Source organism: Hypanus sabinus, chromosome 6 (genome assembly GCF_030144855.1).
Source record: "Hypanus sabinus isolate sHypSab1 chromosome 6, sHypSab1.hap1, whole genome shotgun sequence".
Taxonomy (NCBI): domain Eukaryota; kingdom Metazoa; phylum Chordata; class Chondrichthyes; order Myliobatiformes; family Dasyatidae; genus Hypanus; species Hypanus sabinus.
The window spans coordinates 28,125,832-28,153,145 of record NC_082711.1 but is presented as its reverse complement, the minus strand read 5'-3'; the positions used below and the strand labels follow the sequence as shown (position 1 = coordinate 28,153,145).

The 27,314-nt window shown below is 41.6% G+C and overlaps 1 protein-coding gene across 2 annotated transcripts in view; it reads left to right on the top strand.

The window, feature by feature from the left end:
- ptprn2 (protein tyrosine phosphatase receptor type N2) overlaps positions 1-27,314 on the top strand; it is a 1,015,920-nt gene that overhangs the window by 894,127 nt on the left and 94,479 nt on the right. For both annotated transcript variants that reach the window (XM_059971881.1, XM_059971880.1), the window contains one exon: positions 12,254-12,448. In XM_059971881.1, coding sequence (XP_059827864.1) covers positions 12,254-12,448 — 195 coding nt within the window. The remainder of the gene's footprint in view (positions 1-12,253; positions 12,449-27,314) is intronic.

Genomic DNA, 27,314 nt, shown 5'->3' with positions numbered 1-27,314 from the left:
AGGGAGTACAGAGAAGGTTCACCAGATTGATTCCTGGGATGGCAGGACTTACATATGAAGAAAGACTGGATCGACTAGGCTTATACTCACTGGAATTTAGAAGATTGAGGGGGGAGCTTATTGAAACGTATAAAATTCTAAAGGGATTGGACAGGCTAGATGCAGGAAGATTGTTTCCGATGTTGGGGAAGTCCAGAACGAGGGGTCACAGCTTAAGGATAAAGGGGAAGCCTTTTAGAACCGAGATGAGGAAAAACTTCTTCACACAGAGAATGGTGTATCTGTGGAATTCTCTGCCACAGGGAATAGTTGAGGCCAGTTCATTGGCTATACTTAAGAGGAAGTTAGATATGTCCCTTGTGGCTAAGGGGATCAGGGGGTATGGAGAGAAAGCAGGTACAGGGTTCTGAATTGGATGATCAGCCATGATCATACTGAATGGCAGTGCAGGCTCAAAGGGCCAAATGGCCTACTCCTGCACCTATTTTCTATGTTTCTATGTAAAATCTTGTTTAAATACTGAGTGAGCCCACATCAGTGGTTTAACTCTGGCAGAGTCGGTAATGTATTGTCAGCTAGGTGTGCAATTGAGCCTAGTACAGCCTAACTTAGTGGAGAGTGTGGAGAGGCAGTAATTAAAACAAATGAGTCATATTTTAAATAATGTAAAAGAGCTGGGTTCATCAGTCCAATTGGTAATTGGTTTATTATTGCCACATTTACTGAAATACAATGAAAAGATTCTTTTTGTTTGCATGCCATTCATACATAAAAACATCGATTCAGTACAGAAGATGATTTAAAAAAAATGAAGAACATGATGTTACAGTTACAGAGAAAGTACGGTGCAGGCTGGCAGTTAAAGTCCAAAGCCAAGACAAGGTAGATTGGGAAATCGTTGACATGTCACCTTTGATATATTTGACATACAATATATGTACCTTTGACATGTAAGGGTCTTATAACAACAGAATAGAATATGATCTTGAGTCTGGTAGTGCATGTTCTCAAGCTTTGGCATCTTCAGCCCAGTGATGAGGGTGAGGGGGTGGGGTTGATGGAGATAACAGAAGGACCAGGGTGGGAGCAGTCCTAGATTATGTTGGCTGCTTCTCAAGCCAGCGGGAAACACAGATAGGCTAAATGAATGAGAATTGGTTTATCATGGACCGAACTGCATACACAACTCTGCAATTTCTCAATGTCTTAGGCAGAGCAACTGCCATACCAGGATGTGATGCATCCAGATTGGAATGTAAGACTTACTGAAACTGTCCGAATCTGCTCCAGAAAGGTGTTTTTTTTTTATTTATCCATTTTGGACATCATATTAGAAATATCCGTATCTCATATTTGAAGCAAACAATGTATCTGTGAGCAGTGAAGAAACATTTGATGAAGAATCAACTACTGATTCTTGTGTCACTACTCAGGTGCTTGAGTCACATGTAGAGTTTGTACCAGTACAACTTCAGAGTCAAGTACACAATCGACAGGTGCATCTAAGTACTGTATACAACTATGAAAAGTGTTTGCACAATTTGTTTCAGAGAAAGAAAGCAGTGAAGCTTGTTCGCATATAATTATGTAAAATAATTGTGATCAGACAGCATTATAAAGTGTCATTTGCAATGAATTCCTTGTTGATGGAGTTCAAATAAATACCCATATTTGATGCTCCTGTAACAATTGTATTGATAATGTGAGTAGGAGTTACCAGAACATTATCAGGTTTGGCTAAGGATAGAGTATATAAATTATTGTTCATATGGGAGGTCTCCTTCACTCTTCAAATATAATGTCACAAAATCTTTTAATTCCAACTGGAAGGTTAAACAAGTCCTCAGATCAATATCCTGTATAACAAATGGTATCTCGATCTATACAGAATCCCAAAAGTACTGCACTGAGATGTGAGTCTAGGTCGTGCACTCAGGCCACCGGAGTGGGTCTTGAACTCTCAATCTTCTCACTCACAGGCAGATTGTAAACTTTGGTTTGTAAAGGGAAACTCGTGTCCGTCCTGAAGATGTATTGGAGAGATGGTGAACAAAGAGGAAAGGGAACATCAGTGGGTACAATTTATATGAAATTCCAGAAGCTATTCAATAAAATAATTCATAAGGGACTGTTTCCTAAAGTTAAAGGTTAAGGAATCAAAGGTAAGTTATCAAACTAGTTATCAATCAAGCAGCAGGAGCCAAGAAGTATAGATGCACATGTTACACCAATTGTCAGGATGTTGTCAGAGGGGTCCAACAAGGATTAGTGTGTGGGGCAACAGCTATTCACCATATTTATATATGACTAAAATTCCTGATAACAAAAGGACAGGGAAGATAAAATCCATAGAATCACGGAGCATAAAAACAGGCACTTTTTGCACACTATGTCTGTACCAGGCAGCAAGTACCCATGTACTAATCTCATTTACCAGCACATCATCTATAGAATCTGAAGACTCAAATGCTTGTATAGATACTTCTTAAATATTCTGGGAGTACCTGCCTCAACCTCCTTTTCAGAAGCAGGTTTCAGATTGTCATCACTTAGAAGAGGAAGTAATTCTCCATTTGATTCTCTGTAACTGTCTTATTCCACACTCAGTGACCTCTGGTGTTAGACACACCTGTAATGGGGAAAATATCTTACTCTCTACCCTGTTCATACACCTCATAATTTTGTACACCTCTTTCAGATCCTTCCTCAGCCTCCTCTGCTTCAAAGGAAACAAGCCCAGCCTTATCAAGTCTCTCCTCTTGAAACATTCCATCACGTACAACATCGTAGTGAATATCCCTTTGTGCCCTCTCCAATGCAATCACATCTATTCTGTGGTATAGAAACCATAAAAGCCCATACACTCATTGACTATTTTATTAGGTGCCTCCTTTAGCTGATAAAGGGGCGACTGAGAGCTTGTTCATGGTCTTTTGCTGCTGTAGCCTATCCATTTCAACGTCTGACATGTTGTGCATTCAGAGATGCTCTTCTACACACCACTGTTGTAAAGCAGGCTTATTTGAGTAACTGTCACCTTCTGTCAGCTTGAACAATTCTGGCCATTCTCCTTAGGCTTCTCTCATTAAGAAAGTGTTTTTGCCCACAGAACTGCCACTTACTGGATTTTTTTTATTTGTTTTTCATGCCATCCTCTGGAAACTTTAGAAACTGTTGTGCGTGAGAATCCCAGGACATCAGCAGCTTCTGAGACTATTGTAAATTACTATTGTAAATTTCACATTGCACATTTAGACGGAGATTAACATAAAGATTTTTACTCCTCATGGATGTAAGTAATAAAGTCAATTCAATTCAATACTCAAACCATCCTCCTGGCACAAACAAATATTTCACGGTCCAAGTCACTTAGATCATATTTCTTTGCCACTCTGCTGTTTGGTCCAAACAGCAACTGAACCTATTGACTATGTCTGCATGCTATTATGTATTGAGTTGCAGCCACATGATTGGCTGATTAAATATTTACATTAATGAGCAGATGTACCTAATGAAGTGTATTATTTCTGCCGCCTTCACCACACTTATCAACCTGATAGTCAACAGTGGACCTGACTGAGCCCTTTACCTTTCTTCACCTGGCTTCACCTATCATCTAGCTAGTTCTTCTTCCCCTCCTCCCACTTTTTTATTCTGGCAACTTCCCCATTCCATTTCCATCTTAAAGAAGGGCCTCAGCCTGAAACTTTGACTGTTTATTCATTTCCATAGATGCTGCCTGATCTGCTGAGTTCCTCCAGCATTGTGTGTGTGCTGCCACCTTCAGGGATCTCACACTTGTACATCAAAGTCTCTCCATAATCCTTTGGACCCTGCCTTTTGTGGCCTATGTCTTACATACCCTTGTCAGAATTCCCAAAATACTTAATCAGGTTTGTACTTAATCAGGTTTAAATTGCATTTACTACCGTCCTGGCCAGCTTAACCGGCTGATCAATATCATTGCACAGCTGACTACGGACAACACCACCAAAGTTCAGGTCAGCTGCAGACTTACTAAACATACCTGCTGCAGTTATGTCAGTCATTAGAGTATGAGCCATATGGATGGAAGAGTTAAAATTACAGTTCTCAATTCAAATTCCATTTTAACAATGTGCTCTATTCCTAGCTCCAGTTCTGGTCACTCTTTTTTAGGTGATTTTTAGGGCAATAGGACCCATACAGCTTGGCACCAGTGTCGTCGTAGAACAATGTGTGGTTAAGTGCCTTGCTCAAGGACACAACATGCTGCCTCAGCCAAGGCTCGAACTAGTGACCTTCAGATCACTAGACCGACGCCTTAACCACTTGGCCAGGTGCCACACACATTGATAATAAATTTACTTTGAACCTTGAACTTTAAAAGGCATACTAATAAGCTAAGCATGAGGACTTATTCTATAAGAACCTAAAGCGGAGCACATTGAGCCTGCTCCAAGATTCATTAAGATCATGTTTGGTCTAATATTTGACTTCAGTCCCATTTTTTCTGCCTGTTCCCCATAATTCTTGATTTCCAGTCCACGAGTCTGTTCAGTTATCTGAGTCCTGGATATACTTAATGACTCAGCATTCATAGTTCATCAATAGAGGATTCTAGAGTTTCACAATACTCTGAGAAGAAAAATTATTCCTCTCTGTCATCTCCAGCTCTGATACTATACATAAACTTGCATTTAACGACATTATCCTGGCAACCACATGCAGAAAACTGGGGGATCTCAGCAAGTCAGGCAGCATCTATGGAAACGAATAAACAGGCGAGCCGAGACCCTTCTTCAGGACTGAGAAGGAAGGGGGAAGTTACCAGAATAAAGTGGTGGAAGGAGGAGAAAGAGACTAGCTGGAAGCTGATAGGTGAAGCCAGGTGGATTGGAAAGGTCAAAGGGTGGAGAAGAAGGATCCTGATAGGAGAGCAGAGGGGACCCAGAGGAAGTAATAGGCAGGTGAGAGGAAGTGAAAAGTCGGTGGGGGAAATGGGGTGGGAGTGGGGGATTAATCACCAGAAGGAGAATTCTGGCCATGCACTAACCAATAAAGTTGGGCCAAGATCCCCTTGCACTTATATCCTATGCCCTGACTAATAAAGGAAAGCCACACAGAAGGTAGTAAATACTTGGGATGAACTACCAGAGGAGGTAATGAATGCAGATATTATTATGACGGTGAAAGAGCAATTGGATAGGAAAGAAGGATATGGGCCTAATGCAGGCAAATGGGATTGATGCAGATAGGAATAACGGTAGGTATGGATCAGGTGGGTCAAAGTGGCCCTTTTCTATGCTTCTATGATTTCACTTTTAGAATTGTAGATGTTTGAACAAGGTTACCTCTTGGTCTCATGAACTCAAGGAAAGAACAAACTACTTGTTAAATGGCAAAAATGTTGAAGCAGATTCGCTTCAGTTTTAAAAATGTCTTGGTATCTGGAGAAAATTTATAACCTGCTGTTGCAAATGGTAGTTCATGTTATGTTAGTTGTTCAATTTCAGATTGGTATATTTATGTCAACATGGCACATAACGAACGAATGAACAATGTTTATGTCAAATATATTCAGGGAAATAGAGAAATGAATGATTAATAGGGTTAGATCACAGATCAGTAATTATCTCATTGAATGGTAGAACAGTTTCACGGGACTGAAATATAAACAGAAGATATAGGAACCCTATAGGGAAAAGAAATCAGAATTAGGATTAATATCATTGGCAAATGTCCTGAAATGTGTTGTTTTGCAGCAACAATACATTGCAACACATAATAACAAAAACTATAAATTACAATAAGAAGTAAATTAAATTAAATTAAATAAGTATTACAAAAAAAGAGGGAAAATATTCATTGGTTCATTGTCCATTCAGAATTCAGGGGGGATGTAGCTGTTCCTGAAACTCTGAGTGTGTGTCTTCAGGCTCCTGTACCTTTCCTGATGGCAGCAATGAGTAGACTGCATATCCTGGATTATGGAGATCCTTAATGCTGGATGCTGCCTTTTTGAGGCATTACCTTTTGAAGATGTTCTGGATGCTGGGGAGGCTAGTGACCATGTTGGAGCTGGGTGAGTTTACAACTATCTGCACCTTTTTCCGATCCTGTGCACTGGCTCCTTCATACCTGTTGGTGATGTCTCCACGGGACATCTGTAGAAAGTTGAGAGTGTCTTTGATGACATACCAATTCTCCTCAGACTCCTAATGAAATATAGCCACTGTCGTGCCTTCTTTGTAATTGTATCAATATACTGGGCCCAGGATAGATCCTCAGAGATGTGGACTCCCAGGAACTTGAAATCGCTCATCCATTCCACTTCTGATCTCATAATAAGGACTGGTGTGTGTTCCCTTGACTTTATCTTCCTGAAGTCCACAATCAATTCTTTAGTCCTACCAACGTTGAGTGCAAGGTTGTTGCTGTCACACCACTCAACCAGCTAATCTATGGCTCTTCATCACCATCTGAAATTCTGTCAACAATAGTTATGGCATCAGCAAATTTATAGATGGCATTTGAGGTGTGCCTTGTCACACAATCATAGCTGTAGAAAGAATAGAGCAGTGGGCTAAGTACAGAGCCTTGAGGTGCACCGGGTGTTGATTGTCAGTGAGGAGGATATGACATCTCCAATCCGCACAGACTGTGGTTTCCCGGTGAGGAAATCAAGGATCAAGTTTCAGAAGGTGGTACAGAGACCCAGGTTTTGAAGCTTGTTGATTAGAACTGAGGGAATGATTGTGTTAAATGTTGAGCTGTAGTCAATAAACAGCAGGCTGAATTAGGTATTGCTGTTGTCCAGGTATTCCAAGGCCAAGTGGAGAGCCAGTGAGATTGCATCCACTGAAGGTCTATTGTGGCAATACGGAAATTTCAATCGGTCCAGGTCCCTGCTTAAGCAGGAGTTGATTCAAGTCATGACCAACATCTCAAAGCACTTCATCACAGTAGATGTGAATGCAACTGAGTGAAAGTCATTGAGGCAGCTCACCCTGCTCTTCTTGGGCACTGGTATGATTGTCATACTTTTGATCAACCATGATCAAATGACAGAGCAGACTCGATGGTCTATATAGCCTAATTCAGTTCCTATGTCTTATGGCTATATGGAAACACTTAGTGAGTCAGACAGCACCTATGGAATGTTTAACGTTTTTATTGTTTTAGGTCATAGATTGTTCACCAGAGTTAGGAAAGTCAGCGTAACCTTATAATCTGTCTGTTCTATTGTTATCATATTGTTAATAATCTCCCTGAGTTGTTGCATACAACTTAGAAGGCTAGATAAATCTCAGCCAACAAAACCTGTCCTCTCTCAGAAAACGAGTCTCAGGAGCCTTCAGGTTTCCTCTTCTGAGCTCAGAGACATGATACACTGCAGCCCATCTTTGCATTCTCGAACACAACAGCACAAGCAAATGGGAGCAGGAGTAGGCCACTTAGCTCCTTAAACCTACCCTGCCATGGCTCAACTGCCTCTGGCCTCTATTTCTCTTCTGTGGTAGTTCTCCATAGCCCTCAGTTCCCAAGTTTTTAAAAATGTATCTGCCTTCCACTTACGTGATGTAGTATCCACAAATCTCCAGGTCAGAGAAGTCCAGAGATTCACCACCCTCCAAACATTCCCTAAGTGCCTCAGTTTGAAATGATCTACCCCACATCTTGAAACTATAATCCCTTGTTAAAGACTCTCCACTCAACTTATTCAGTATTGCCCTCATTCTTCCAAACTCCAAGTAATCGAGATTCGCCATTGATGATAATACAAACCTGTTGTTATTGTTATTCCTCTCCACACCCTGTGGCAACCTTGCCGTTTCTTTTGGCACTTTGTTTTTTTTTACAAGGCCAAGTTGTTAGCTCAACGCTTCTCCCAACACAGAAAGAAAGCATGCAAGGGGCCGGCCAGATTCGAACTCAGGACCACTCACCAAAATTCTGCACAGTAAACCAGTAATAGCCTCACCAATACATACTACAATTGTAATAATGATTTTCTATTTCTAAACTCCAACACCATGGCAATGAAGGCCAATATGTCACTTTAACATTATTCATTACACTCCTTAATTTTTTATGATATTTGCACAAGGACACCTAGATGCCTCTGTACTTCACTCATTTCAATAATTGTCCGCATTTGATCCTTCCTACTTGATTCTTTGCACTTCCCAAAATTAAGCTCCATTTAGTATGTTTTCGCCGACTCACTCACACAGAGTCCAAGTATTCTCAGTGCAGCCTGCCCTTCACACTATTTTCTATATTATCAGCAAAACTAGATGCTTTGGGCCTCTCTATCAAGTCATTAATTAAGATAGTAAATAATTGAGGCCCATTTCAGATCCTTGGGGCATTCAATTAGTTACATCCTCCCAGCCTGAAGGATCCATTAATTCTGACTCCCTGACTCCTGTGCAGTTATCACTCTTTTATCTATGCTAACACACTTCCCTTAATGCCATGAGCTTTTACACACCTTCATTTTGTGACTCGCCTTATTATAGGAATTCTTCTTCACTTCTGCTAATTAAGTTCAAGGGGGAATCTGCTGAAAGCGTGCCTGACTCAGATTCAATTTTGGGACATTTTACTGAGACACAAGATGCTGGAAATCTGGAACGACATGCTGGAAAAATTCAACAGGTCAGTCAGCATCTAAGGAGGAAAATGAACACAGTCAACATTTCAGGCCTGATGAAGGATCTTGGCCAGTTTACTTGAGTAAAAAGTCCTCCAGTTTACTTGCATTTTATAGAGTCATAGATACGTACAGCAAAAAGTGTTCCCTTTGGCCCATCACATCCACACCGACCTATTGTCCATCTACCTTTAACTTCATTTGCCCACATTAAGACTATATCCTGTTGTGAATATATATCCCTAACCTATAATCCAATCCCATTGCATTGGGATCTTTTTGTTAGGTGGCGAATTGTATGGCACTCTGCCTGTGGCTGCTGCAGACCTGTATCTGAAAATTTAAGTCTGAGCCTTCAACACTATGAAAAGCTGAATCTTTTGCTGATTCATGAACCTAATTTATCATTCAGACCAAAGAATTTGAAAAATCTTGTCACCAATTAATTTTGGGTGTTTCTAACAATATTCCCTCTATTTTTTTAAAGCTGCATTTTCTAACCATTGCTCTGAGCAGGAAGTTTTTAGGCAGCCTAAAAACTGCATAGCACTTTAAATTTTTTTTTGTAATATGCACACCAAACAAACACATACCACAACTCACAACACAAGTAAATGATGTTAGACAGTCAAAATAACTGACAGGCACAATGGCAAAAGTAAAATGTTTTGACTAGAGGGTGTTGGTGTTCAGCAGTTTATTAACAATGAGCTACCACCTTCCATTCTGTGTTTATTATTACAATTTATAACACCTTTGGAACTTGAAGCACTGACAGTGTAAATCATCGAAGCTCTAAAATGTTTCCAAGTAAAGGTTGTAGTACATTTATTATACAGAAAATTTATGTATTATATTCATTAACACATAATTAATTGCAGGGATTCCACAATTACATTAACATAGATTTCAAAATTACGTTGGCATAATTTCAAAATTATATTAATATTATATAAAAAACATTTCAGCTGTGTGACAACAGAGGCTACGCATGCAGGAGCGTTTAAGTTTCTGCGTGGCCACACACCCACGCATTCTGAGAAGAAGCAGTGTTCTTAAGTGCCGATTTCATTTGTGCAGTTCAGAGGCACACAAGATTCTCACAGCAGGAAAATTATAGCTCATTAAACACCCAGCAACATGTACAAAATTAGCTGATGCTGTTAATATCACCTTTGTCTTTGCGATGTCCATTTTTTGGGTCTTGTGCATATGAATTTCTAACCTGCATTTCAAGCAAATCTGTTTTTAAGAAGTATCTTAAAGGAACATAGAGAGGTAGTGAAATCCGAAGAGGGAATCTCCAAGTTTGGGGTATAGATAGCTGAAAGTATGACTGCCAATAGTGGAGCAATAAAGATATTGGGAAAACAAGATGTGAGAATGGGAAGAGCCCTGAGATTTGGGTACATTGTAGCTTGCTATGTTGGTAACTCAATTTATTCGAATCAGCTGTCTTATCATAAACACGAGAAATTCTACAGGTGCTGGAAATTCTGTGCATCTCTCATAAAATTGCTGAAGAAATTCAGCAGGTTAGGCAGCACCTATGGAAATGAATACATAATTAAAATTTCAAACCAAGGCCCTTCTTCAGACTGGAAAGGAAGGAGGAAGAAGCCAGAATAAGAAGGTGGAGAAAGGGGCAGGAATACCATCTTCATGCCAGATGGTTGGAAGCTACCTAGGCAGAATACGAAGAAGCATATCTAGAATATGGATTATCATAAAAACAGAATTGTACACCTAGGTCTTCATGCAAGTCCATTCATCTCCAAATATTGTGTCCTGCAAATCTCTCCTTCCCCTGCAAAAACCTGTCTTCCCTCTGAATGTCCTTTAGAAAAGGGACTCTGCCACCCATTCTGGCCTTTGTATGACTCCAGACGCACCATGTGGTTAACTGCTAGCTGCCTTTTCAGTTCACGGGTATTAAATCCTGGATTTGCCAGTGATATTCATGTTGTGTGAATGGAAAAGAATCAATGGGATCCTATTACAACACTTGAGTTGTGTGTTCTTTATCTGTGTTTTTCAATGAACGAAAGGATTGCAGAATGAAATTTCTTTTAAGGCAAAACATATATATATATAAGGTTGTGTACTCTTTCAATGCTGCAGTTATAAAATCATAGAAACTTACAGTGCATAAGGAGGGCAGTCTACACCAGCCACAAATAATCTCTAGGATAATTCCACTTCTCAGGCCTTGGTCCATAGTGCTTTAGGCTGCAGAACACCAGGTGATTACCCAGGTAGTTTTAAAATGCTGTTAGGATTTCTGCTTTCATCACTCCTTCAGAGAAACAGTTTCAGATTCCAGCCACTTATTAAGTTAAATAATTTTCACACTGCTCCTCTTTAATCCTTTTCCCATTTGATGTAAATCTATCCACTCTCTGCTGCAGGAGACTTTATAGATGGGGGCATAGCGATTAGCATAACAGTATTACAGGGCCAGTCGTCCAGGTACAGTTCCCTCTTACTGTCTGATGGGAGTTTTTACATTATCCCAAGGCTGCATGAGTTTCCTCCGAGTACTCCGGTTTCCTCCCACATTCCAAAGGCATGCAGGTTAGTAGGTTAATTGGTCAAAAATTGTTGTGTGTGGAGAAAGGAGAGTTTGGGGGGTGACGGTTTGATGATCATGTTGGTGGGCTTGCTGTTTCTTTGTGAACTGACCCATGGTTTTTCTATGCTTTGTGGCTATCTGGGGAAGAAGAATCTCAGAGTTGGATACTGCATGCATACTTTGATAATAAATGAACCTTTGTACCTTTGAACATGAGTGTAATTGGATGGTGTTGACTCATTGGGCCAGAGGAGCCTGTTACTATGTTGTACCTCTAAATAATTAGATACTTTGACAACTGACTATTTGGCAACACAAAAAACAAGCAAGCATTATTCAGTGCAGAAACCAGTGACAATGCCAGTCCATTGTTACACTGCATGAGGGGTAATTGCTGGCATTTTGTTCCATATCATAAAATGTACAGATTGCTTTGGATGCCTGACTAATCTCCTGAAATGCTGACGGGTTTTGACTTGCAGGAAGGTAAACCCATGTCTGATCACCACGCTGTAACACTGACTAAGTCTCTCCCTACAGATGCTGCCTGACCTGCTGAACATTGTGTTTTGTTTCAGGGACAAACCGCCGTTCTTTTAATGGATTTACTATCGAAAGGCACCTTTAAGGAAAGAAACAGAGTCAATGTTTCAGGTCAGTGGATCACTTGACTGAAGCATTGACTCTTGTTACAATCTCCACAGAGTCTGCATAGGCAGCTGAGCATCTTTGGTGATTTCTGTTTAATGTTTTATAGAAAGAAGGCTTAGGAACTGGAGAGGAATTGGCTTTCTGGGTATTCGAGTGTCAGATGAACAAGTTAGTGCTTATTTTCTGGATGTCAGCCAATCCATTTTGGTGGCTGGGAGCTGATGTGGAGAAAGCTGCAGATTGACTTTCAATGTCTCACTTCAGTTTCCCGCTCGATCAAGCCTATCTCGATAGTGCAGGCAGAATCCCACCTCCATCCCAAATGATAGCTGTTTAGAGAAAAACACTGGATAAATTCCAACTGGTTTTATTTTTCTCTCCCTCCAACTCAGGAGCTTTGCCGCCAGCGGATGGCGATCAAGACATCAGAGCGCCCAGAGACCGCCCATTCTTCCCGCATCAACAGCGTCTCCTCTCAGTTCAGCGACGGTCCACAGCCGAGCCCTTCCACTCGGAGCAGCACTTCCTCCTGGTGTGAGGAGCCGGTCCAGTCCAACATGGACATCTCCACCGGACACATGATACTGGTAATCCTTCAACTCCTCCTTTCCTATTGTATTACCACTGGTGGGATAAACTTAGCTCCTGTCAATTCAAGTCAATTTTATTATTGTACACACAGTGAAAGGAATAACTTCCTTGCTGCAGCATCACAGACACATACTGTCAGATGCACAACGTGCACGAAAAAGAAACATAAATTAACGAAGTTCAAAGTACATTTATTATCAAAGTACGTGTATTGTATCCAGCCTTGCGATTCGTCTCCTTACGGGCAGCCACAAAACAAAGAAACCCAACAGAAACCACTACAAAAGAAAACTGCCGAACACCCGATGCACAGGGAAAAAAAAATAAATCATGTCAACAATAAAAGTGAGCAAATAACTTTCCAAACTGAAGTTCACGAAAGTGATTCTATGGCCACGAAGCCAATCACAGCGAGCCAGGAGCCCATTAGTTACAGGCCACGGCCTCAGTTCAGCACGGAGATGAGTAATCCTCACGTGCAGCGAGCTGAACAATGACCCATTCCTCTCCTCCGGCCCGACACCCTGACCTTTTCAGTGTGGCCAGGCACTGGTCAAATCGCAGGTCGTTCTTCTCTCTCAGACCCAGGCCCTGCCACTTTCATACGTTCTCCAGCCTGGGAACTGCCACCTCGATTCAGCCCGTACCCAACCTTTCCAATCTGGCCCAACACTTCAATCAGTCAAACATCAGCCTGTTCCTCCCTCTTGGACCCAGATGCGAATACCTCAACTCTTCCTCGCCTTGAATTTGCCGCTTCAAATTGGCTCCAAGCCCCCTTCAGCAATTAGCAGATTCCCTGCTCTCAGGCCCAGGCCCCGCCACCTTGATTGGGCCCGTACGTAACATGCCACAACCATCCTGCTCCTTGGAGACTTCAGTTCACACCACCAGGTTGTACAGGCAGTTCAACAGCTCAGCTCCAAAAAGGGAAGTCACAGGCTATTGACTCCAGTGATCATTTTCGAGAAAAAGTGTGATCAATAAATGATCACTCTGAGACGTAAGGTGAGATATCGGCTTTTATTGACTGGAAGAAGGAACAAGCAGTGAGTGACCATCATACTACATCCTGGAGACTGAGAGGCCGGGCTGAGACCTCCATCACCTTTATACCGGGGTCTGTGGGAAGAGCCACAGGAGCAGTCAGCAGGGGGCGAGTCCAGACAGGTATAAATAGTTCACCACAATAAAATCGGTAGTAGTTTCGTTTGCTGCCAGCAGGTTGTTACTATGCTTCACAAAACACCATGTTCAGCAGACGTTTAAGGTGGAACAACGTAAGTTGCAAAAAATTATACAAGACAGAACACAGTTAGGGCAAAAATGAACTGTCCATTGCGATACAGCATGGTCATAATACTGCTGTACTGAGGAAGTGATTAGAGTTGCGCTGGTTGGTTTAACAACTGATTGGTTGAAGGGAAGTAGCTATTCTTGAACCTAGTGGTGTGGGGCTTCAGGCTTCTGTAACTCCTGCCCAGAGGTAGCTGTGAGCAGATGGCATGCCTTGGATGGTGGGGATTCTTGATGATAGATTTAATGAAAGCACGGCAATTGAATTAGTTTGCCTGTGCATTCCTCACTAATGTTAGCTGTGAGGAGGATGCTAAGAGGATGCAGAGTGACTTGGATAGGTTAGGTGAGTGGGCAGATTCATGGCAGATGCAATTTAATGTGGATAAATGTGAGGTTATCCTCTTTGGTTGCAAGAACAGGAAAACAGATTATTATCTGAATGGTGGCCGATTAGGAAAAGGAAAGATGCAGTGAGACCTGGGTGTCATTGTACACCAGTCATTGAAGGTGGGCATGCAGGTACAGCAGGCAGTGAAAAAGGCAAATGGTATGTTGGCATTCATAGCAAAAGGATTTGAGTACAGGAGCAGGAAGGTTCTACTGCAGTTGTACAAGGCCTTGGTGAGACCGCACCTGGAATATTGTGTGCAGTTTTGGTCCCCTAATCTGAGGAATGACATTCTTGCCATAGAGGGAGTACAGAGAAGGTTCACCAGATTGATTCCTGGGATGGCAGGACTTACATATGAAGAAAGACTGGATCGACTAGGCTTATACTCACTGGAATTTAGAAGATTGAGGGGGGATCTTATTGAAACGTATAAAATTCTAAAGGGATTGGACAGGCTATATGCAGGAAGATTGTTTCCGATGTTGGGGAAGTCCAGAACAAGGGGTCACAGTTTAAGGTCCTTTTAGGACCAAGATGAGGAAAAACTTTTTCACACAGAGAGTGGTGAATCTGTGGAATTCTTTGCCACAGGAAACAGTTGAAGCCGGTTCATTGGCTATATTTAAGAGGAAGTTAGATATGGCCCTTGTGGCTAAAGGGATCAGGGGGTATGGAGAGAAAGCAGGTACAGGGTTCTGAGTTGGATGATCAGCCATGATCATACTGAATGGCAGTGCAGGCTCAAAGGGCTGAATGGCCTACTCCTGCACCTATTTTCTATGTTTCTATGTTTTTAATACTTGCATTCGTGTTAATTGAATATATATAAAAGATACTGTGAGACTCTTGAAATGAAATGCAAAGTTAATTTCTCCTCCCAACTCAGTCTAACAAGAGATTATATTCATTAAGCATCTGCATGAAAGTAAAACCTGTATCTCATGTCATGGTACAAATTTAGGAAACATTTCCCCAACACAAGAGGTTCTGCAGATGCTGCATATCCAGAGCAATGCATAAAATGGAGAAGGAACTCGGCAAGTCTGGCAGTATCATGGAGGGGAATAAACAGTCAATATTCTGGTCTGAGACCCTTCGTCAAGACTGGAAAGAAAGGGGGAACAAACCAGAAGTAAGAAGGTGGGAGGGAGTGGGAGGAGTACAAACTGGCAGGAGATTGGTGAGATCAGGTGAAGGGGAAACTGGGTGGATGGGGAGGGAGGAGGAAGTGAGAAGCTGGGAGGCGACGGGTGGAAAAGATAAAGAGTTGGTGGAGCAGGAGTCTGATAGGAGAGGAGAATGAACCATGGGAGAAAGGGAAGGAGAAGGGGCGCCAGAGGAAGGTGATGGGCAGGTGAAGAGAAGGGAAGGGGTAAAAGAGGAGCCAGAATCGGGAATACAAAAGAGAGAAGGGGAGGGAGGAGCAATTACTGGAAGCTGGAGATATCTATGGTTATTGTAAAGTTGGAAGCTACCCAGACAGAATATGAGGTGTTGCTCCTCCAACCAGAGAGCGGCCTCATCATGGCAATGGAGGAGACCATGGACCAATATGTTCATTTAGGAGTAGGCAACCTTAAGCACAAATGATTTTCTAGCATGCATTATTCATTAATTTGAGGCAGGACATAACTAGATGTATTTAAATGGATAATTCCCATATTTCAAGTTTTTATGGCATTTATCTGGTCCACCGTCTGCTCATTAATACGCGATCCGGCCCACAGAGGCAAAACGGTTGCCGACCCCTGTGTTAGTTGGTCCATCTCCAATAAACATTTGTTTTATACTCAATCTGATAATAATACATTTTTGAAATTCACTTTTTGGGATATAGACATTGATGGCAAAACTAGCATTTAGTGCCCATCCCTAATTGCCCTTAAGAAGGTGGTGGGGGTGGGTGCTGTATTTTTCAAGATGAAGGTCCTCCCATAGTATGGTTGAGGTAGGACCTGCAGGATTTAGACTTGGCAACAATGAAGAACCAAAGAACTATACCTAATAAAGTGTCTATTGAGTATATCTTCTACTGCTGAAAGCCATCCATTTCAATATTCGACAAACTGAGTGCATTTGGAGATTCTCTTCTGCACACCACTGTTGTGAATGTCGGTTTCCTGACATCTTGAACCAGTCTGTCCATTCTTGTCTGTCCTCTGTCATTAACAAGGCATTTGTGCCCACAATACTGCCCTCACTGGATTTTTTTTTTGTTTCTCGCACCATTCTCTATAAACTCAAGAGATTGTGCATGAAAATTCCAGGAGATCAGCAGTTTCTGAGATACTCAAACCATCCTGTCAGGCACTAATAATCATTCCACAGTGAAAGTCATTTACTTCACATTTTTTCACCATGCTGACAATGGACTGAACCTCTTGACCAAGTCTGCATGCTATTAGGCACTGAGTTTCTGCAACATGATTGGCTGATTAGATGTTTGTATTAATGATCAGATGTACCTAATATAGTGTCCACTGAATGTATATTTCCAAGACAGGATGGTGTATGATTGGAGGGAAATCTGCTGATTGGGAGTGTTTCCATGCATCCATGACCCTCATCTGCCTTGATATCTGAGGTCGCCGGTTGGGTTGGTGCTGCCTTGGCAGCAGCAGAGTATGTTATAGACGCTGTGTGCCTGTAGGGGGGAGGAATTTATGCTTAGGAAGAGGATGGGATTTGAATCAAGCAGAATAGCACTGAGCATCAAGGGTGTTGTCACCTCTCCATTTGGTTATGTATGTTTCAAATGGTCAGAAGGCAGTCAATGATTTTTATCACACAGAGGGACTCTATTTAGTCCCCCCATGGCAGTGGCAACTTCTTAAGGGACCAGCTCAGTTAATTCTATTGACAACCTATTGAAAAACCCTTTCATTTTCTCTTTTTCATGGACTTGATCCAATTTCCTTTTGGAAATTAATAATTAATTTCAATTTCTTTACTGGAAGTGTGTTCCTGAACCTGCCCAGACACTGCATTAAGAATATTCCTCATTGCTCAGTGGCAATTTTGCCATTAACTTTCAACCCTTGCATTCTGGTTACATCTCCTTGCTTTTTACTTGCGCTGTCAGATCCAGAACCAATCAGCAGTCTGTTTCTGTCATATCGGTGACCACGTTATTAGGTACACCAGCTCATTAATGCAAATATCTAATCAGCCAATCACTGAATGTGTAATAATTTTGTCAAATAATATTTCCCTATATTGGGCCTATCCCAAATATCCTGTTATCACTTATTTAGTAATGAATCCCAGCATTTTCCCACCCTCGTAAGTGAAAACTGAGATTAGAAGCACTATCAGCCCACTACAATCTCCCTGATAGAGCTGCGCAGATGGTTATATTCTTCAGGTGTTTTACCTTCGTGCCTGCATTTTTTCCCTTTCAAGTATTTAATTCCTATTTTTAAAATTATCTGTGATTGCTATCAAAATTATTTACATATTCATTTCCTTACAAAAGTCAAATATCTGAACTGTTCCGTCTCAATTTTGTCGCTGCATTTTTTGCTGAGATGATTATTCTAAACTACATTTCTGGCTACACTGATTTATCTGTTCATAGGAACAGACTGACGTTGCCTGATCTTAATTTTTTTTTCAGAATATGCACAGCATAGTGTCCTGTCCCTATTGAAAGCAGAACCTTTTTGCACCCAGACTAAATGTGACAGGAATGCATGCTGTGAAGGTTATGCTGGCGGGTGTCCAAATTATGGTAGGAATATCTAAGGTCACCAAGATCTCAGTTCTCTCTTTCTTACAATAAGGAATTATGAATCAACCTGATGACCTGTTCATCTAAAAAATGTATCTTGTCTTGCTATGTGTTGGATGCGTCTCCAGACATAGAAGAGTATAAAGGAAAGGAAGAGATTTAACTTTATACATTATAATTCTCCTTATATGACCGCAATGCGAATATCTTCATTTTGTGATTCCTTTGCCGTTCTTTGAGACTAAGGAGTAATCTACAGTGGCTGGTTAACCAACCAGCTTACTTCTAAGATCTGGCAGGAAACCTGAGGCAGGAAACCATGGAAATAAAAGCACAAGGTCACAGAGAGAACTTGCAAACTCCCCACAGACAGCAACTGAGGTTAAGATTGGACATGAGTTCCTGGAGCTGCATGGCAACAGTACCTACTACTACAATACAGCCCCATTCTCTTATCCTCTACTGACTGCACTTTGCAAAGTGTAAATAAAGGAAAGTCTGCATTTATATGATCCCTTCCTCATCCCAAAATGAATCCCATAATTTTGGATAATACAATAATAAGAATGTAAGGAGCAAGAATACACCATGTGGACTCTGAAATCTGCTCCACATTTAGTCTCAGTCTTTTATTTTATCTGATCGTGGCCTTGTGTCTAATGCCTGCAATTTAGAATTGCCCTTGATATTGCTAGAAACACAGCAGCCCTCTTGTTCAGAACAAATTCCCATAAGCAATACTGTGACAGTAACTAAATAAAGACATCACTAAGCAAAAGTAATGCTAATTGACCATTCTTCTGTTTTTAAACTAAATAATCTGTTTTCATGATGATAAACATTGACTGGGAGTGTGAGATCTTCTTTAAAATGAAGCCATGCTTCTGAGAGCACAGGGTTCGATACTCTAACGTCTGTTGTGAAAATTACTTCCAAACCTTCAGTCACGCGCAGGATTTTCTTTTTTTTTTTGCTCAAGGCTATGAAGTAGGTCTTGAACCCCGAATCTTCAGGCAGTGCGAATGTTACTGGCCAAGCTGACAGGGAAGTAGAAGCTCTGTGTAGGGCTGCTCAAACAATGCAGGAACAACCTGTACAAGCTGAGAGGACCCAACTGCAAGTGGCAACCATTGGCATTCACAGGGACAACAGCCTCAGCTAACATTCTTGAAACAGGCCTAGGGAGTTTCCTTAGCCCTTGTGCTTTCTTGTCCCATGGGAGAGAGGATTGGTCCCATGAAATTTAAGTATGATCACATCTGGGGGGCATGTTCAACACATGCGTGACCACATACACACATGTCCTTAAGGGGATTGTTAACAGGTCATGTGTCCCCAATGAAGAGTCTCTACCCATTTCCTTCTATAGATGCCACCTACTCCACTGTTCCTCTCTCCTGCTGCTCCACCTCAGCATTGCCATACCCACCAAAGCTCGTGCACGGGCGCGCGCGCACACACACACACACACACACACACACACACACACACACACACACACACACACACACACACACACACACACACACACATCTTTGCATGGCTGTCCATGCTTAGTGCAGCTCAGTGGAGAATAGATTCAATGGTATCTGTGCCTGAAGTGAAACCTTCACCCCTGCTGTCTTCTAGAATGCTCAGACACTGAATAACCATCCTTGCCATTTTGAAGGGGTCTATTCAGAATATTTCATTTGACATTGTACTAAAGTGAATAATGAGACATTATTGTGTTAAATGATGGTACGGGCCTGATGGATTGAATAGACCATAAGGCCAAAGACATAGGAGCAGGATTAGGCCATTCAGCCTATTGAATAGCCTACTCTTCTCCTTTGCTCTGTCGCTCCAAGTTTCAATCTACATGAATACTAAATGCTTATTGTAGACTGTTCATCATCATTGTCATCATTATACACCATGTTGTAAGATGGCGTAAGTCATGGTCTTTGACCATGATGGCTCTTGGGAAATTTTTCTACAGAAGTGGTTTGCCATTGCCTCCTTCTGGGCAGTGTCTTTCCAAGATGAATGATCCCAGCCATTATTAATACTCTTCAGAGACTGTCTGCCTGGCATTAGTGGTCACATAACCAGGACTCGTGATAGGCATCAGCTACTCATACAACTATACAACATCTGCTCCAATGGCTTCATGCCACCCTGATTTGTGGGATAGGGGAGCTAACCGGGCGTTACATCTTGCACAAGGGTGACCTGTAGACTGGCGGAGGGAAGGAATGCCTCACACCTCCATTGGTAGGGATGTATCTCCTCCCTCCGCACATTTAGACTGTTAAAGTGTAATATTTTCCTGATGAGTTTATCATCAAGTTACAGTATATAGAACTGAGTGTTATAAGTATGATTGCCATCTGTAATAAGCTGGCTGGAAGAACAAAGTAAGAGGCTGAGGGGTCAAGTTCAAACTTCTTTGCTTTCAGTTTATACTGGATTCCTTTGTAAGGGAGCAGCTTAGTCCCAGGTCACTTTCATTTTGTGGCTGAATGCTGGAGGCAGTCTAGTTCAAAATGACAATATGTTGACGATTGTGTCCCGTGGAGTTTTAACGAATCTGTAAAGGTTTCAGTGCATGGTTAGATGTTACTTCTTGCTGTGTAGTGTAATCTCTGACTGGATAATGGTTACTTTGTGTGTTATAATTAAGGCTTGCACTTTCCACTTGGTATTTTTGGCTTTGGAGAGGAGATTTCTATCTCGTTTGTACTCATCAAAATAGGACATTTTTCATCAACCTTTGGACTCCATAAAGTATAATTCAATATTAGCAATAGAAGTACATACATACTCAAAGTCATATTAACTTAACAAAATGTGTTATATTTATTATATTTACTGTATATAATATATATAATATAATGTGGCATTATAATGTTATATATTATATTTTAATATTATATATTACATATAGGTGATGGGGTGGAGATATTTCTCTTCCAAAGGAGATATAAGATGCTCCTTCCCTCCGCTAGCCTGCAAATTACCACTTGGATAAGGCATAGCACCTGTTTAGCCCCCCCCTCCCCCAACCTCTATCAGGATCATGTGAAGCCATGGATGGATGGTCTTATGAGTAACTGCAAGACATGGTTATGCAAGCACTGACACCAGGCTGGCCATCTCTGAAGAGTACTGATAATGGCTGGAGTCGCCCGTCTTGGAAAGACACTGCCCAGAAGAAGGCAATGGCAAACCACTTCTGTAGAAAAATTTGCCAAAAAACAATCACTGTCAAGACCTTGATTGCCCACATCATATGATGCAGCACATAATGATGATGATGATAATGGTATATTTCGCAAACTAATGGGATCCGCATGTGATGTCGTTAAAACAAAATTAATGAAAATGTAAACATGGCACAGTTGAATATTCCAAACATACAAATTCATGAAAGAAAGAATGACTTTTTCCAAGTTGTCCATCTGTATGTTTTTGGTTAACTTCTAAAAATTTGGAGTTCTATAAGTAGATACCAGACTTAAACTGCCTTTATCTTGTTACCTCACATTTATCTTTAATATATTTACCTTTAGTTTGTTTCAAAACTTCAGCTAAAAAGTTGAATTTAAATATTTTTAATAATTGTGTGATGATGAATTCCTAAGGGATAGTGTTTATTTTATGTCTGCGGGGTGATTCTGACTTGTTTTAGTTATAAAATGTTAACATAATAACAGGGATATTTTCAAGGTGTTGAAACTATTAAAATTAGGAGAATATGATTCATAATTGCATCAATTCATCAGGCAGTCCAGTCTGGTTTCATTGCTGTATGCTGAATGCTTAAGACTAGAAGACTTCCCTCCTCTACTGCCATGATGAGCCACTCTCATGTTAGAAGAACAACACCTCATATTCTGTCTGGGTAGCACCCAACCAGATGACATGAACATCGATTTTTCCAACTGCTGCAAATTCTCCCCCTCCCCTTTCCCATTCCTTCAATTCCCAACTCTGACTGCCCACTTACCTCTTCTCTTCTCCTCACCTACCTGTCATCTCCCCCAGTGCCTCTCCTCCCTCCCTTTCTCCCATGGCCCAATCTCCTCTCCAATCAGATTCCTTCTTCTTCAGCCTTTTACCTCTTTCACCTATCACTTCTCAGTTTCTCATATCATCCCCCTTCACCCACCACCTTCCTTCTCTCCTAGTTTCACCTATCACTTGGCAGCTTGTACTTCTTTCCCTCCCCCAATTCTGGCTTCTTCCCCCCTTCCTTTCCAGTCTAAATGAAGAATCTCAACCCAAAGTGTGCATAAGACCATAAGATACAGAATAGGCTATATGGCTCATTGAGTCTGCTTATCCCTCTCAGCCATTCTCCTGCTTTCTCCCCATAACTTTTGACATCTTGACTAATCAAGAACCTATCAACCTCTGTTTTAAATATACTCAATGACTTATATATACTCAACACAGGCAGTGAAGAAAGCTAGTGGCATGCTGGCTTTTATAACAAGAGGAATTGAGTATAGGAGTAAAGAGGTCCTTCTGCAGCTGTACAGGGCCCTGGTGAGACCCCACCTGGAGTATTGTGTGCAGTTTTGGTCTCCAACTTTGAGGAAGGACATTCTTGCTTTTGAGGGAGTGCAGCGTAGGTTCACAAGGTTAATTCCTGGAATGGTGGGACTGTCATATGTTGAAAGATTGGAGCGACTGGGCTTGTATACACTGGAATTTAGAAGGATAAGAGGGGATCTGATTGAAACATATAAGATTATTAAGGGATTGGACACACTGGAGGCAGAAAACATGTTCCAGCTGATGGGTGAGTCCAGAACTAGAGGCCACAGTTTAAGAATAAGGGGTAGGCCATTTAGAACAGAGATGCAGAAAAACTTTTTCACCTAGAGAGTGGTGGATGTGTGGAATGCTCTGCCCCAGAAGGCAGTGGAGGCCACGTCTCTGGATGCATTCAAGAGAGAGTTAGATAGAGCTCTTATAGATAGCGGGGTCAAGGGATATGGGGAGAGGGCAGGAACCAGGTACTGATTGTGTATGATCAGCCATGATCACAGTGAATGGCGGTGCTGGCTAGAAGGGCCAAATGGCCTACTCCTGCACCTACTGTCTATTGTCTATGGACTTGGCCTCCACAGCCGTCCTTGGGAACAAATTCCACGGATTCACTACCTCCGGCTAAAGAAATTCCTGCTCATCTCTGTTCTAAATGAATGTCCCTCTTGTCTGAGGCTGTGCCCTCTGGCCCTAGACTCCTCACTGTAGGAAACATCCTCTCCACATTCACTCTATCTAGACCTTTCTATGAGATAGGTTTCAATGAGCTCACTTCACATTCTTCTAAACTCCAGCAAGTGCAGGTCTGGAGCCGTCAAACATTCCTCATTTGTGAAAGATTTCATTCCTAGACCCATTCTCATGAAACTCCTCAGGACTGTCTCTAATGTCAGCTCATCTTTTACAACTTTGGCATTCCACAAAGAAATACAATTAACAATCGGTCTCTAGTGGCTTTATAAAGACGTGTGACCATACTAAAGCAAAGTGAATAGCATAAATTCTGCAATTTTTTCCTCTCAAGTGCTTATCCAGATCATGTTGAATAGTAAAATTACCATCCAGTCCCTAACCTTACACTTCATGCAAAACTTCACCCTGTGTCACTTTGAATTCTTAGTAAATCACATTTGTTCTGTATCTGCTGGGTTTTGGCCCTGTTGCCAGTAGGGAAAGAACGCAGCACAGTAACAGGTCCTTTGCCAAATTTGGTTTGTGCCAAATTATTGATCTACCTAGTCTCATCGAACTCTGCCCAGACTAAAGCCTTGCAGACCCTTTCTGTCCATGAGCCTATCCAAATTTCTCATAAATGTTGAAATCGACCCTGAAATCTACCAATTGCACTGGCAGTTCGTTCCACGCCCTCACTAACCTCTGAGTGAACAAATACCCCCTCATGCTTCCGATAAATGTTTCACCTTTCAGCCTTGACCCACAACTTCTAGTTTTAGTCTCAAGCAAACTCAGTGGGAAAAGCCTACTTACTTTTCAAAGTTCAAAAACTTCAAAGTAAATTTATTAACAAAGAACATACATGTCAGCACATAAAACCCCGAGATTCATTTTCTTGCGGGCAAACTCAGTAAATCCAATGACCATAATACAATCAAGGAAAGACTGTACCAAAAGGGCAGAAATAATAATAACAATAATAAATAAGCAATAGTTATAGAGAACATGAGATTAGAAGTCAGAAAATGAGTCCATAGCTATGGAAAGAGTTCAGTGATGGGGCAAGTGAAGTTGAGTTAAGTTATCCCCTTTGGTTCCAGAGCCTGATGCTTGAAGGGTAATAACTTTTCCTGAACCTGATGGTGTGAGTCCTGAGGCAACAAAGAGATGAGAATGACCTGGGTGGTGGGGGTCCCTGATGATGGATGCTGCTTTCCTGTGACAATGGTCTGTGTAGATGTACTCAATGGTGTGGAGGGCTTTACCCGTGATGGATTGGGCCGTATTCACTATTTTTTGTAGGATTTTCTGTTCAAGGGCATTGGTGTTTCCATACCAGGCTGTGATACAGCCAGTCAATATACTCTCCACCACACTTCTATAGGCATTTGTCGAAGTTTTAGATGTAATGCCGAATTTTCACAAACTTCTAAGGAAGTAGAGGCACTGCTGTGTTTTCCTTGTGCTGGGCCAAGGATAGATTGGCTGAAAGGATAACACCAAGAAACTTACAGAAGTCAATAATCAGCTCCTTGGTCTTGCTGACATTCATTAAGGGGTTGTTGCTGTGGCACCACTCAACCAGATTTTCAATCTCCCTTCTATTTTCTGATTTGTCACCAACTTTTTTCTGACCTGCAATAGTGATGCTATCAACAAAGTTTAGTATGCATAAGAGCTATCATACAGAGGAGCTGTGCTTAGCCACACAGTGATAAGGACAAAGCGAGTAGGGTAGGGGACTAAGAATACAGACTTGTGGTGCATCTGTGCTGATGGACATTGTAGACGAGATGCTGTTGCCAATTCAAACTGTCTGGAGTCTACAAGTGAGGAAATCAAAGATTCAGTTGCACAAGGAGGTAATGTCAATTACTTTATCTATGCCCTTCGTAACTTTGTACACCTCTATCAAATCTCCCATCATTTCCTACACTCCAGGGAATAAAGTCCCTTTTCAACCTTTCCCTATAACTCAGGTCCTCAAAAGTCCTGGCAACATCCTTGTAAATTTTCTCTGCATTCTCTCAATCCTATTGATACCTTTCCTATAGGTAGGTGACCAGAACTGCACACAATATCCTGAATTAGGCCTCACCATTTTATACAACTTCAAATAACATTCAAACTCCTGTACTCAGTACTTTGATTTATGAAGGCCAATGTACCAAAAGCAAAAGTTTTATAGACAATAGAGAATAGGTGCAGGAGTAGGCCATTCGGCCCTTTGAGCCAGCACCGCCATTCAATGTGATCATGGCTGATCATCCACAATCAGTACCCCATTCCTGCCTTCTCCCCATATCCCTTGACTCCTTGACTCCATGTCCTTGACTCTGTTATCTTTAAGAGCTCTATCTAACTCTTTCTTGATAGCATCCAGAGAATTGGTCTCCACTGCCTTCTGAGGCAGAGCATTCCATAGACCCACAACTCTCTGGGTGAAAAAGTTTTTCCTGAACTCCGTTCTAAATGGCCTACCCCTTATTCTTAAACTGTGGCCTCTGGTTCTGGATTCCCCCAACATTTGGAACATGTTTTCTGCCTCTAGTGTGTCCAATCCCTTAATAATCTTATATGTTTCAATCAGATCCCCTCTGATCCTTCTAAATTTCAGTGTATACAAGCCCAGTCGCTCCAATCTTTCAACATATGACAGTCCCGCCATCCTGGGAATCAACCTCATGAACCTGTGCTACACTCCCTCAATAGCAAGAATGTCATTCCTCAGATTTGGAGACCAAAACTGAACACAATACTCCAGGTATTTTCTGGTACAGTATTGGGAAATATACTGAAGAAATGTGGCAAATGTTCAGGGTATATTTGCATGGAGTTCCGCATTGGCCTTCATCAATCATGGGATTGAGTTTAGGAGCTGAGAGATAATGTTTCCGTGTTTCCTTACAACCCTATATACCTGTGTTGCTACTTTTAAGGGTTTGTATTCCCAGATCCGTCTGTTAATAATAATAAAAAAATACTTCTTGAAAGTGGAATCCAGGGAGAAGAATCCTTTTGAAAGAAACATAGAAAACCTACAGCATAATACTGGCCCTTTGGCCCACAACACTGTGCCGAACATGTACTTAGAAATTACCTAAGATTACCCATAGCCCTCTATTTTTCTAAGCTCCATGTACCTATCCAGGAATCTCTTAAAAGACCCTGTTGTATCCACCTCCACCACCATCGCTGGCAGCCTATTCCATGCACTCACCACTCTCTGCGTAAGAAACTTACCCCTGACATCTCCTCTGTACCTTCTCCCCAGTGCCTTAAAACTGTGCCCTCTCATGTTAGCCATTTCAGCCCTGGGAAAAAGCCTCTGACTATCCACACAATCAATGCCTCTCATCATCTTGTACACCTCTATCAGCTCTATCAGTGCAGAGATTTTTAAAAAAATTTCTTTAGGTGCCTTTATTTAAGAAATATTATATTATTATAAATGGTTGCTACTGTTTGTAGAGTATCTCAAGGTGGCACAGAGAAAATGAGAGTGATGATGTGATGAAACAAACGTACCCTGGGTCTGACTTTGCTGGTGAGCAATCAGATCAAGTAATAGTGATGCAAGACTGATGCCGTTTCCCAACCACACCTCCCGGCGGCTTTCATTAGGGGGAACGTTGCAAAACTTACTCTGCACTATCATGCGGGAGCAACAAAAATGGAGAAGCTGCAGCTAGAATCTGGCAGCTCTCCTCCCTGATATGAAGGACCGTCACCTCCCAGCTAATTGTGCATTTTGGAAAAAAAAACTTCGAGCATCAGTTTATTCTCAGCATTGTGCGGAATATTTGTTTTGCCTCCATACAGTTAGAGAGGAGGATAGTGTCGTAGTGGTCTGGGCAGATTAAAGTGGTTACATCCAGAGTGTCCAAAGCTGAAATAACTCGGCAGCTCTTGCTTGGATTTCCGTGAGCCTATTACACACTGCTGACATCTGTTATTACTGATTTAATCCCACTAATAAAATCTAATGTGCATAAAGAATTGGGCGCCAGATCAGCACATGTCTACCCAGTGTGGAGCTGTCCAGTGAGAACTTCTCCCATGCAAACTCCTAACGTCACAGCAACCAGGAAGCTGAGTGAATCAGCTTGATTGATCCACATAATATTGTCCTCCGTTAGTGAAGCAGATGCATAGAGATCTGCCAACACTGAAATAATGTTCATGTAATTGCCTGGAAACCCATCTCTGATTGATGGCATTAACCACA